We start from the raw sequence: 12,068 nt of genomic DNA, 5'->3' as shown, positions 1-12,068 counted from the left end.
ACTTTGACATCTTTCAGTCTTCCATTTTCCTTCCCATATCTTCTCCTCCCCCCTTTTTGATCTCTCGAGACTCATTTGTTTCAGATCCTTAGGTGTTTTAGGGCGCAACTACATAACAGTCACTCTGTGCATTTCCTTTTCTCCTTTTTTTCCCGCCTGCTGCATCTGTCCTTTCTCCTTCCTCTTGTATGTAGAGACCACCAACTATACATAAGGATACCAACCTCCATCTTCTTCATCTTGTTCCCCCCTTTTTCCTCCTTTTTCTTCTTTTTTCTTCATCTTCGTCTGTCTTTTTGACGCTTTTTATATCTGATAGCTTATGTAATTCAATCTAACCCCTTTAGGCTAGCGCGGCCTTTCTCATGTTTCTTTTTTCTTTTCCTTCAAAGCAGAAAAAAATGAAGCAACAAAAACTTGAAGAAGCAAAAAAATGTCTTCATGAAGGAGATAGAAAAAAACTGCTGCTTTGCTTCTCATCTTCGTGTCTTCCACCTCTGTGCGCTTTGTAGCCTGTCTGTTGCGCGCTTCAAAGGCCGTTGCTGAGCAGCCTAACACCCCCCAGACGCGTCTCTGTCGAAAAAGCGCTGCCGCCGGCTCTTGGCAATGTCTATCGAGCTGCTCTGATAGAATCCCCAACGCCCTGCACCACCCTCCACTGCTTCACCATGCCGCCGTTGGGCTATGTGACCTCCTATGCCCCTCGACTGCGCCAGTATGCCAATTCGCTGATCTCGCCTGTTCTGCCAACCGCGCCGGCCGCCCCGCCAGTACGGACGACAAAGCGCGGAACCGTCGTAGTGAACTACGCGGAGAACGACTACGACGACGATGACTTTGAGGACAGCGAGGGTCCCCGGCGGCCGACCGGGTTGCGCAGTTTACGACGAGATGAAATAACTCCTTATCTGGGGCCCGCGGGGGAAAAACTAGGCAAGGAGATATCCGCGCCTGTCAACGTCCAGGCCAACTACAGGGACTGGGTTGTACGGAAGTCAATCAAAGCAGGGTACGCCAGAAGTCGAATCGTCGCGTTTTTTTCCCTTCTCATTTGACGAAGACTTAGAAAGCGCTAACTGGAATGCATAGGAGAGAGAGACACTTGAGGGCTCAGGCGCAGCTACCGGTGAATCTTATACCCATCCGAATCGATCTTGAAATCCCAGCGTTTCAACCTGTTGAACCATTCCCGTTGCCGCGAAACTACTTGGAAGCCGGCATCAACCCTACGCTGCCCGCTTATAGAAAGCCCGAACCGGCGCCACCATATAGGATAAAGGACAGTTTCCTTTGGAACCTGCACGAAGCCTTGACGACGCCTGAGGAATTTGCGTCGGTCTTTGTGCGCGAGTTAGACCTGCCAAATCCACAATCAACAGCTTTGGCGATATGTAATCAGATTCGGCAGCAGTTAGAGGAGTACGCTGGTGTTGCCATGCATCCCCTTTTTCAGACCACAGCAACTATGCCAAAACAGATAGATACCACGCCAAAGGTAACTGCCATTGCAGAACGACCGATCACACCAATGCAAACCACTCCAGCAACTCCTGCAGCGCCTTCTGAAACCGCAAAATCCGGACAGCAGAATGGGAGTGCTGCAGTGGATTCATCCGAGGCTGACTCGCCTTATGACCCCGACGATGCATATAGATGTATTGTCGTTCTCAATATAAATCTTCACAATAAGCTATATAGTGATAAATTCGAGTGGTCCCTTTTGCATTCGCGAGGGATGGCCGAGCAGTTCTCAAAAGTGACATGCGCAGACCTCGGCCTCGGCCCAGAGTGGGTGAGCTCAATAGCCCACGGAATATACGAGGCGGTTTTGAAACTGAAGAAAGAAGCGTGTGAGAGCGGTGCTCTTCTCAGCGGTGCCGGTGGCCTGGGGCAAGAAATCGACAACCAGGCAGCAAACGGCCAAGAAGCCGGCTGGCGATATGACCCTGACACTTTAGGAGACGAATGGGAGACTAGGATCGAGACTCTATCCAAGGAAGAGATTGAGAAGAGAGAAGGCGACCGAGAGCGGCAGATCAGGAGGCTTCGACGAGAGACGGCCAGGTTCTCGTCAACAGGTGCGGTTGCTGCGTCGGCACCGGAGCTATCGAGACAAGGTTCCGGCAGCTATTTCGATATCCCAGACGGCACCGAGACTCCCATGGGCCGCGGAGAGAGAAGTAAGAGGAAACGTCGCCTGCGAAGTCCCAGTCCAACTGGCCGAAGCGGTACCCCTGGTGGCAGAGGCACCCCAGACACTGGAGCAGCAGCCGGCTATGGAGGCGGAGGAGGAACGCTGGCTGACTGGGAGAGACAAGCATGGCGGTGTTCAAACTGCCTTGTCTGGGGCTCTGCAGTATGGGCAGTGCGGGATGGACCAGCAGGACCAAGGGTAAGTATTTTATCTCTATGTGCAACAATAAATATCTGGTATTGGCCCTGAGGCTAACAACACTTTTCAAACAGACCCTCTGTCACAACTGTGGATACCAGTATGAATGCAACAAGCAACTCCCAGCCTGGCAAAAGGGGCTGCATTATGTCGACCATTCAATCATACGTTAAGAACTTCAAATGCTCTCTGTGTTTATTGATCGCTACTGCCACTCCCTTCTGCCTTGCAGCAATCTAATCCTACCTGATGATCGAAAAATATATACCCAACCAAGTCCCAGACTTGGACATCCCCATCTATCCCAGCTACCAGAATCAACAAATGAATATTCCATTCTGACCTTCTACTCATTGCCGCCATCCTTACTCGTCGGTACCTCGTTTGCAAATATCCTTTTATCGGCTCATTTATAAGAAGGGCTTTACGGGAACCATCGACTGAACTTCATTTTCTTCTAGCCTTCCCGCCACCCCCTTTTCTTCCCCATTTCTTTCTACCTCTCCTTATCGATGTATTATGGGAACACGTTATGCATTTGCCGGCTGCAGAAGGATACGGTACAAAAGGCGCAAGCTGGCTCCGTCTTTGCTTTCTCTTCTTAATTCAGACCCCCCCCCCCCCCTTTTTTTTCTTCGCCTTAGCTGTTCTTTGATTGTATTTGTTTGGGATGTTCTCGAATAGTGGAATGCCTTACGTGGAGATAGTGAATATCAAACCTCGTGGGGAATGTAATACATTCATTAATTAACTAATTACCAATAAAGTAACAACTCCCCTGGGTGCCCTATGCCAGGCCAGCCGTGTCTCACACTCACTTACTCCCTCTGCAACCTATTCATCTCCGTCTCGGTTCTGGCAGTGTTTGCACCCACTCCTTCCAGCCCAGAGCCTGGATTCTTCCGATGATGTTCGCCTTCGTGTCTAATTTCGGTCTGTGTCTGACCCTGCATCGGCTTTCCCATTCCCTTATTCACGTCCGCAGATGTAGCTCCCATCAAAGTCGAGCTGGCGGGAACGCCTTCTTCATTGCCACCAATGTCCTCCGCCGACGGCTTGGGTTGGTATAAATTTCCACGCGGAGCAGTGCCTACTGCGACTGGCTGGGGGTGGGACTCTGGTACATGGTCTGCTGGTGATGCCTTGACGCCGGGTTTATGCTGGTTGCAGGACAGTATTAGCATATCGTTTATATAGCTGTATGGTAAACTATAGGAGGTAGGAGATAGTATAAAAATAAAAGTAAAAATACCTTTGGGCCATCCAGATGTTCGTCGTGAGGTCTTGATGGTTTGAATTCTCCAGCTGGGTGGTGGACGTTGGACATTTTGATATTGTATAATTATCTAGATCGTGATAACAGGGTAGTAGTTGTAGGCGTAACTTGACAGATATAACAAAACAGAGCGAAGATAAAGTATTGTTTCCCTAGTCCATCGGTCCTATATTTCATAGAGCATCGCTCTCTTAAATGATTGACAGACCTGTTGCAATATCCAATTGACGTCACATTTCGTGGCAAGAGTCTGACGTTGTCTGGGATGTTCTCCAGTATAAAAACCGGTCAATGACCCGGTTAGTTAACTAATATGGAGCTGGAGTCAACCCGTTGACTGCCTAAGTTAGTTAAAGATGTCCGCTCGCTCCTAGATCTCCACGATGATAACCAGGCACAGTACCTCGAGTAAGGTAGCCGGCAAGAGAAGCTGTGGAAAAGTGACGTTTCCAAGCTGCAGCATAGTAATCATAGGCCTCGATGCACCCTAGCCAACTAACTAACTGGGCAGCTAAATAGTTAGTTAACTACTTGGCTGAACCCGGGAAATCCATCCGGCTGGGCCAGGTCGCGCGATCAATGGACTCTTATCCATGACGCTGGGACAGATAGGATCTAGCGTAGAAAAGGTCGAGACAATGCAAGTACATGACATTCATCAAATAATAGCTAGTTCTAAGGCCGCCTGCGTCTAAAGAAAAACTCCGTACAACTCTTTACGAGAGTAGTAGTAATAATAACACATATCATCAGTGAAATAAAAGCCATGAAACTCGCATGGGGCACTTTCTATGTCATATCAAGGGCATCGCAGGTTGCTTGACGTTTTCGTATGGTAACTTTGTCACTCTGTTCCCCAAGCCTGCTATTTATAAAGAAGCAAGATAAGAGAACGAATAGAGGGTCTGTCAACTGTCTGGTTCGCAATATTGTTAGAGCAAACGCTTACGCCATACGGAGTATAATTAAAAGGATGACTTACTCTATTCCGCATGTCACCAATGGCAGTCCATATCAACTTTGGGCTCCTTGCTGTGCTACTTCGATGTATACTGAGGTCACGGGCGGATAGAGTAACCCATTGAATCAAGGATAGGCGAATAAGCCGCTCAAGTACTGGCTGACTCTTTGGTGGTAAGTACTCGCTTCCTCTCAGGGATCTCCAAGGGCTCCTATATGCTGTGTGTTAATGAACAGCCTAGATATTAAATAAGCTTATATGCACACTAGAAACGTACCGACTGTGCTCGACGCTTCCTGTCCAGCTGCCCCAATGCCAGATCGGATCCAGCCCTCTTCCGAGCTCCAGGACAAACCATGTTCGAATTCCCCGTAATCCTGATACCGGCGTTGACTTCAATCTCAATTGGCCGCTGCCTGCCCGTCTCTATATCATCCAAGACACTGGCGGACTTCAGGGCTAAGATAATAGCCGACGCCAGCTGTGCTGACTTTGCCTGTCGACGCTGCTGTAGTTGTTGCAGCTGCTGTATTGATGGAGCCGAGTTCTGAACATCTGACTGACTGTCTTCCGAAGCAGTGGGTATTGCGACGGTGTTGTTCTGCCCGTCGATGGAGATAGAGGTATCAATCTTAATGACAATGGGGGCTACAGACGTGCTATCATCTTCCTCGTCGTCTTCGAACTCCCCAAGCAACTCGGGTGTAGCAGTAGTAGCAGTGGCAGCGTATGGTGGTGGAGGAGCAGCAGCAGTCTGCTTTTGAAGGCTGGCCAGGACTTCTGCCAGCTTGAGGTTTTGGTGAGCAAATGAATCTGATGGTGGTAGCATCTTTTTCTGTTCTTTCTTCTGTTTTTATTTTTTCCCCCTTTTTTGGCTGTGTTCTGGTAGATAATTTGATAATTGGGGTAAAGGCAGGAATAACAACAGTCCAAAGTAGAGCGTTGCTATGGCTGACAGGCAGGAGAAGATGTATATATAAATAAATATATATATATAGTCAGACAGAGGAGAAAGAGGTTCTGTTGCTATGGCAAAGGACTGTCAGAAGTGTCAATGGAACAGGGCATTTAGTTGTTAGCTGGACAGTATAGGTTATTAAATGTAGGCTACTAAGTCCCTTTTGTTGGTACCCCAAAGCATGGATCCCTTAGCTAGCTGTTATTATTATTATCACTATCAACTGTGTGGCTAGCATTGACATGGCCTTGTATCAATAGAAACCCGGCTTTTCTTCTTTTTCTTCTTCTTCTTCCCTGCAGCTCCAAACATGCATCTTAATAACACTTTTCCTTATGTCTTTTTGCTTCTTTTTGCTTGCTTGATGTTGATGTCAATAGGCTTACTAAGCAGCATTCCTATTGTCGCCCCTTTTTGCTTTTTTGGGTTCTCAATAAGAAAGTGAGCCGCGACAATAGGAAGAAGATGAATAGAATAGAAAAAGCGAGGCAGACATTGGTTCGGGTTGATACGTGGCAGCACAAGAGGCCAGCATGCAGCAGCCGGTCGGGACATGGGCCCAAGGTGTTATCGACAGCTAGTTAGTTCGCAAGCATGACAATGGCTATACGTCTCGCTCAGCGTAGCTCTGGATCATGCCCTCGAGAGTCGGCTCATACTCCTTCAGAACCACCCGGTCGCCTTCCAGGACGGTGTTGGCCTGCACAAAGACCTTGCGCGGTACCTTCTTCTGCAGCACGACCGGACGCACCTTGGTCCCCCACCACTCGTCGACGTGGGTGCTCTCGTCGTAGAGCGCCTTGCCGGCCGCAAAGTCCGCCGTGCTCTTGTACACATGCAGCTTCTGGAGGTACCGCTCGACAGCCGGCCGGCCGTGGCTGAGGATCTTCGACCGGTCAAGGTGGATTTCCAGGTCAGAGAGGTCGTCCGCCGTGTGCACCAGGCGCACAAAGTCGTCGCCAGCCTCTAGGAAGACGCGCAGGATACTGAACCGCGCTTGCATGTGTGCCTGGCCCCATTTCTTGCTGCTTGGGTCCCAGAACTCGAGAGCAACGACTCCCGCGCGTGCCATCTGCAGGTAGCTGGCGTACAGGACGTCGCCTGCCACGCCGTTGATGTCCTCCTTGCCATCACCAAACCCGAACAGCTGCAGGATACCAAAGTCGCAGCCAAGAGCCATGGCCACACACTCGGCACGGCACTCCTCGTAGGAAGAGGCAATCGATCCAAAGACGGAGCTCCAGGTTTGGCCGGGTTTATACCAGGTCGAAATGGGCTTGCCGTCGATCGGGCTCACGGGTGGGTTGGAGACGTCAAAGTTGTATTTGCCGGGGCTGGTCTCCTGCAGCAGCTTACCCGTACCATGGCCGAGAAGTTCGTGGATTCCCACCTGCACTTCAAACGCGGCATCTCGGTGCTCACGGAAGAGGCTCAGGTCCTGCTCACGGATAAAAGGGACAGGCTCATTGGGTGCCTTAGCACTCAGCACATTGCCCAGGGACACGTTCTTGAATCCCAAGTTCTGGCGGATGTCGTCGTAGTTGGGGATGTTGATTCCAGCGGGAATACCGCTGCCTGCAAAGCTCATCACTTCGAGCGAGGTAAAGTCGGGACTCAAAAAGGTCTGCTTCTCGAATTCCTTGCTCCAGGGCAGCTTGGGAATCATCTTCTCGGCGTTCTCAACCAGCTTACTGAACGCCTTGGTGCGTTCCAAGTTGACCTGCAATATACAGTAGTTAGCGGCATACAATACCTACAATCGCTACGTAGATAGGTAGGGTAGATACGCACCATTGCTGCAAAGCCTTCCCACTCGCCTCGCACGCCATGAGGGTCACGGTAGGTCTCGACAAAGCCAATGTCAGACTCTACCATGGGGCCAATGTCCCGAATCCAGTAACGCTGGCTCTCCTTGTAAGCCTCTATGGACCCGGTGGTAAACGACTTGAAGTACTCTTCGTGCATCTTCTTCTGTATATCGTTTGCGGAGTTCGCACCGGCCTGCTTAATGCTCTCTGCAATCTTCTTCATGATCTCGGAATAGTCACCATACACAAGCGTAAGCTTCTTGCCGGCAAGCTTGCCTTCAAGATCCCATCCATCAACGTCTCCAACATCCCTGTCCTTGCCGGCCGGTGATGTCTCAGCCGACGCAATCAACAACTCAAAATTACCCTCCTTGGTCTTTCTGAGCCTTGTGTTTTCCAGAAGGAGCTGCTTCTTCTCTAAGAAGTCACCAATCAAAGTGATTTCTTCCTTGGTAATGGTTGGAGAATCGGGGTAATACGTCGTCATCTGGCCTTTCTCGGGGTATCCTAGATGCATCAGATCTAACGAAGCGGTCTCATATATCCCTCCTCCGGACTTGCATGCAAGCTCAAACAGCTTCTTCGTCTCCGGCGAGCCAGAAGCCAGAGCCTCAAACGCATCGGATGGGATTCTGGGGATGAACTTGGAGTCGCCGAATCCCTTGTAGTTTCCACAGTTCCCCAGGAACTGCGCGGCATATTCGAGGAAGAACTGCAGGTTCTCAGGGCTTGTGTTTGTCTTCGCGGCCAAAGCCTTCCAGTCACCCTTGCAGGAGTTGTAGAGAGATATTATAAGATCGTATATCGGTTCAGACTCGGGAGAGACCTGACGGAGCGTGATTCGGGTTCCCTGGAAAGCAGCCCTAGTACGGCCAAAAGGTCAGTCGTGTCTAACATAAAGATAATAAACAGATAATACAAAAAGAGCTGGCATCAAGCTCACCTGCTGATGAAATGGGAGTATCTCTTGAGCTTCTCATCCTTGAGAGCTTCAAAGTGAGGCCGTATCTCGAGTCTTACGATCGTTGGCGGAGAATCGGCCAGGTACTGGTGCTTTGTTTGGGTATCCATGGCTCTAGAGTTCAGCTTCCTACTACTACTCGAGAAATGCCGGTACAGAGATGTTGATGGTGATTGCAAAACTGGAGCGGACGGAAGAGCTCGAGGCAGTCGTTGATGCTGGTTGCGCAGGAGTGAGGCAGAGAGGAAGCCGCCGGACGCTCTGCTGCAGCTGCGGCGAAGAGGGGTCATCGAGATCATGCAAGGAAGCCTTGGTTACGATGTACCTATTTGTCTGCCTGTCAAACAACGTTAACCAATCCGGTAGCCTGACATCTTGTACCTTTTTTGCTAACAGCTTCACTGAATATTTGTTAAATACGACGTTTCTAGCCCTTCTTATCGATAACTAGAGATTATTTAATCTAATTAACTTGTTAACTACGGGAGAAGCCGGCTAGGGGCGAGGATATATCAAGGGAGATAATAGAAATAAAAGCTATCGGATCAAGTAATTTTCATCGTAAGGCTATGTCCTAAAAGTCATTGAACGGGTTCAAGTCTAGAGCAAACTGTCATACTTATCCAGCCCCTGCTTTTGCTGCTGGTTTGAGCTGGCAGACGGAGGTGAGGGTAGATTAGAAAAGGCAGACATTGTGTTGTTTGAGGTGGCTGAATGGGTTCGTTGAAATTGGTTATTGTTCGAAGGAGGCGGAGCGATGGTGTACGGAGATGAAGGTGTCATGGTGTTCATCTGCCCTTGGGTTTGCCATGATGAGCTGCCGCTGCTAACAGGCTTACCACCAATGGTAGGAATGTTGAAGGAACTGGTGCTGGGGGACGTAAACTGGCTAACACCCTGCTGGGCACCAAAGCTGTTGTTTCCCATCATCATCATGCCGCCCTGAGGAGCCTTGGGCGAGAGAGGCTGAAGCGTGGCCATCGAAGACAGCGACGAAGTGTTGCTCTTATGCCCCGGCTGCAGCGTCGGGAACGAGTTTATAGTCGTGTCAGGCGTGATTGATCGCATGTTTGCGTTTGGTTTTGATAGTCCGCCATTTCCTTGCCGTGCAGAAGCAGCAGTAGTGCTACTGCTAGACCACGAAAACTGGGGTACAGCCTCTGTCTTCGTAGCAGCTTGGGCCATAGACGTAGACGAGCTACCCCAATCACCCCAAGAGTCCATGGAGGGAGACGACTCCTTGCTCTTACCGAGCACAAGCCGCTCAAAGTCGGATTTGTCGCCGCCAGCTCCTCCCCCGTTGTTCAGAGGAGACACCCTACCGGTTTGGAGTGATGAACTCTTGGAAAACTCACCCGCATCACCGCTAGACGATAGTTGCTGAAGCTTTTTAGTCTGTTCTCGCTCAATTTTTGACGACAGTGACTTAATCAACTCCATGAACGAAGAAAATTGCTGCACATTGAGAAGCGGACCGAGTGCAAAACTCCAGAGGATTGGGAGGACTTCAAGCGCTGCGAATTCTATATCGACCGTGTGCTCTACCTGTTTGAACACGTTCAAAGCGGCAATCATTACCGCTGGCTCTTTGGTCTTGATTGCCTTTAGCAATGGAATAAGCTTCTCTTGGATGGAGTATTTGTCAAGGATAGAGTGGGAGGTTGACTTCGCCGCTGTCTGGGAGTCCGCGATCATTCCTGAAAGATCGTCGTCTGTGGGCTGGCTGCTAGACTTGGCCGAACCACCACAGAGAACACAAAATGCTTCTAAGCCCCGGACTTTTATCGCAAGACTGCTAGTTCTGGCAAATACCGATGCTATTGGGGGGAATATTGCGTCTTTCACTGTTGTATAATCAAGAATAGGAAGCAATATCGGTAGACACCTCATAGTTGCGTCTACTAATGAGTGAGTTGGAGAATCCAATCCAAGGAGTATCAGTGGTATTACATCTATGATAAACGTTAGTAGAGTAAGTAGAGGATTCTTGGTATTATGGGTGACAGACCATCCTTGAAGACTTTGCCAGAACAGTTATCAGCAAGAACTTGCATATTCTCCAAGACAACCATAAGCCCAGCTTCTTTGCTTGTATCTCTTTCTTGAGCAGCGCCTTTACTACTCTGGGGGAGAAATATTTCCTTGAGGCGGGGAAGAACTTTGTCCGGAACTAGTCGTTGGCTTGTGGGAACTCGTGAAAGGATCTTGAAGACATTTTGAAGAATAAGCGGCAGTAGTTCTCGATCTTTGCTTTCCTCAAGCAATGCGTCCAGAATCTTGCGTTCCAGTACTGAAGCTGGAAACTCTGGCAAAATTCTAGATAACCCCCTCATAAACTGTGACTTTTCATTTTGTGTTTTGGCGGGGAAAGTGTCCAGGAAGCGGATGGTGGAGACAAGAATGTTATCAAAGTACTGAGATTGTTGGAATTCACTGGCATTCATCCGCTGGGCTGGTCGCCTGGTAATAAGCTTCGGTAGAACATGGTTGGCGAGGTCCTTTGGTATTGGTCCGGAAGAGAGAAATGAATTTGATTGAGAAGGAATAGTGGAAGAGGAGCTAAGTAGTTTCTTGTATGTGTTCGTGCTGCTATTAGTTTTCAGTGGAGAGGTATGGGGGGAGTTGAAAAGGGCAACTATTATGAGCCCAAGGGAGAAGAGGTCCGCTGCTGAAGAGACATTGGAATCCATAACAAAGTCAGGAGAGGTATAATCCAAATCAAGTTGTACAGATCTAGGTAGCCGGGGGTCATGAAATAAGGCCTCAGATAAGGCAAGGGAGGGTAGTGGCGATTGAGACTCAGGGTTTGTAGGCCCGGCAAACGATAGGCCAGATATCTTCCAATCTGACTTTGCGTTTATGTAGATGGCTTCGGGAGTGAGATTGCCATGCACGATTTTGGCAGACTCATGCAGGAACTCTAGGCCCTTGCCAATCTGAAGAAGTCCCTTTTGGATCTCAAGTTCGTCAATCTCGATTTCCCGCCTCCCTCTTGATCCATCAGCATCCTCAGCAATGTGTCGACTGACCCTTCCTCCGACGCGACTAGATAAGTCTTGATCAGTCTTTTCCTGTAGAAGGCCGGACAACGATGTTGTGACCGCTTCTGTGGCAAACATCAAACCGCCATGTCTCGTATCTTCCACTGGTTCAATGATCTGGAGAATAGACGGATGTCTCAGGCGGGCAAGATTTGCGGCTTCCCGTTTAAGCCTCTCAACGACTTCTTCATGGACTTTCTTCAGCGAGGTACCATTTGACCGTGAAACCAGCCCTCCAGTCCGGGGATCCAGGGATTTCCGGTCAAATATGAATATAGAGACAGCTTTTCCGGAGTTTTTGTTCTTGCCATTATGAACCTTCCAAGGGCCCGAAATAAATGAGGGATTGGGTGAATATTGGTAGTTATTGGATATGTTCGATGAGAACGACTTCAAAGCTGATGAGAACATGGCGAATGGTCACTGGCGATTCACGCTGAACGTATCATCAAATACAGCTGGCTCCCCAGGAGCATGTTGGTATTATCAAATCCTCGGGTATCTTGCATCAAGTACCTAGCTACTCCAGCGCCGCAAAGCAGATATCAAACCTATGTGTTCGCAATGAGGGAAAGGGGGGTATGATGTGAGGCCCGTTTGGGCATCAACTTTGAATGCTGGCGCGTTAGCGCGAGATCCAGGCAATCTCCGCAAAGTCAATTGACAGGGTC

At 49.3% G+C, this 12,068-nt stretch overlaps 5 protein-coding genes across 5 annotated transcripts; 1 reads left to right on the top strand and 4 right to left on the bottom strand.

The window, feature by feature from the left end:
• Positions 1-668: 668 nt before the first annotated feature.
• MGYG_01885 (hypothetical protein) lies at positions 669-2,565 on the top strand (the record flags this gene model as incomplete). Its single annotated transcript, XM_003177774.1, has 3 exons — positions 669-1,009; positions 1,090-2,392; positions 2,467-2,565. 3 exons carry the CDS (start codon positions 669-671, stop codon positions 2,563-2,565), a joined length of 1,743 nt encoding a protein of 580 aa, XP_003177822.1.
• Positions 2,566-3,210: 645 nt separating this feature from the next.
• MGYG_01884 (hypothetical protein) lies at positions 3,211-3,719 on the bottom strand (the record flags this gene model as incomplete). The annotated part of the gene is made up of 2 exons (XM_003177773.1): positions 3,211-3,552; positions 3,645-3,719. 2 exons carry the CDS (start codon positions 3,717-3,719, stop codon positions 3,211-3,213), a joined length of 417 nt encoding a protein of 138 aa, XP_003177821.1.
• A 1,058-nt stretch (positions 3,720-4,777) lies between these two features.
• Positions 4,778-5,458, bottom strand: MGYG_01883 (hypothetical protein; the record flags this gene model as incomplete). Its single annotated transcript, XM_003177772.1, has 2 exons — positions 4,778-4,840; positions 4,907-5,458. The coding sequence occupies 2 exons, from the start codon at positions 5,456-5,458 to the stop codon at positions 4,778-4,780; spliced, it is 615 nt and encodes a 204-aa protein (XP_003177820.1).
• Positions 5,459-6,191: 733 nt separating this feature from the next.
• MGYG_01882 (dipeptidyl-peptidase 3) lies at positions 6,192-8,646 on the bottom strand (the record flags this gene model as incomplete). Its single annotated transcript, XM_003177771.1, has 3 exons — positions 6,192-7,307; positions 7,379-8,258; positions 8,339-8,646. The coding sequence occupies 3 exons, from the start codon at positions 8,644-8,646 to the stop codon at positions 6,192-6,194; spliced, it is 2,304 nt and encodes a 767-aa protein (XP_003177819.1).
• A 310-nt stretch (positions 8,647-8,956) lies between these two features.
• On the bottom strand, positions 8,957-11,808 carry MGYG_01881 (SCY1 protein kinase; the record flags this gene model as incomplete). The annotated part of the gene is made up of 2 exons (XM_003177770.1): positions 8,957-10,308; positions 10,365-11,808. 2 exons carry the CDS (start codon positions 11,806-11,808, stop codon positions 8,957-8,959), a joined length of 2,796 nt encoding a protein of 931 aa, XP_003177818.1.
• Between the last annotated feature and the right edge of the window lie 260 nt (positions 11,809-12,068).

The sequence above is a fragment of the Nannizzia gypsea genome, genomic scaffold (assembly GCF_000150975.2).
Source record: "Nannizzia gypsea CBS 118893 supercont1.1 genomic scaffold, whole genome shotgun sequence".
Lineage (NCBI taxonomy): Eukaryota > Fungi > Ascomycota > Eurotiomycetes > Onygenales > Arthrodermataceae > Nannizzia > Nannizzia gypsea.
Note: the sequence above shows the minus strand (reverse complement) of the source record. Positions and strands in the feature narration are given on the sequence as shown.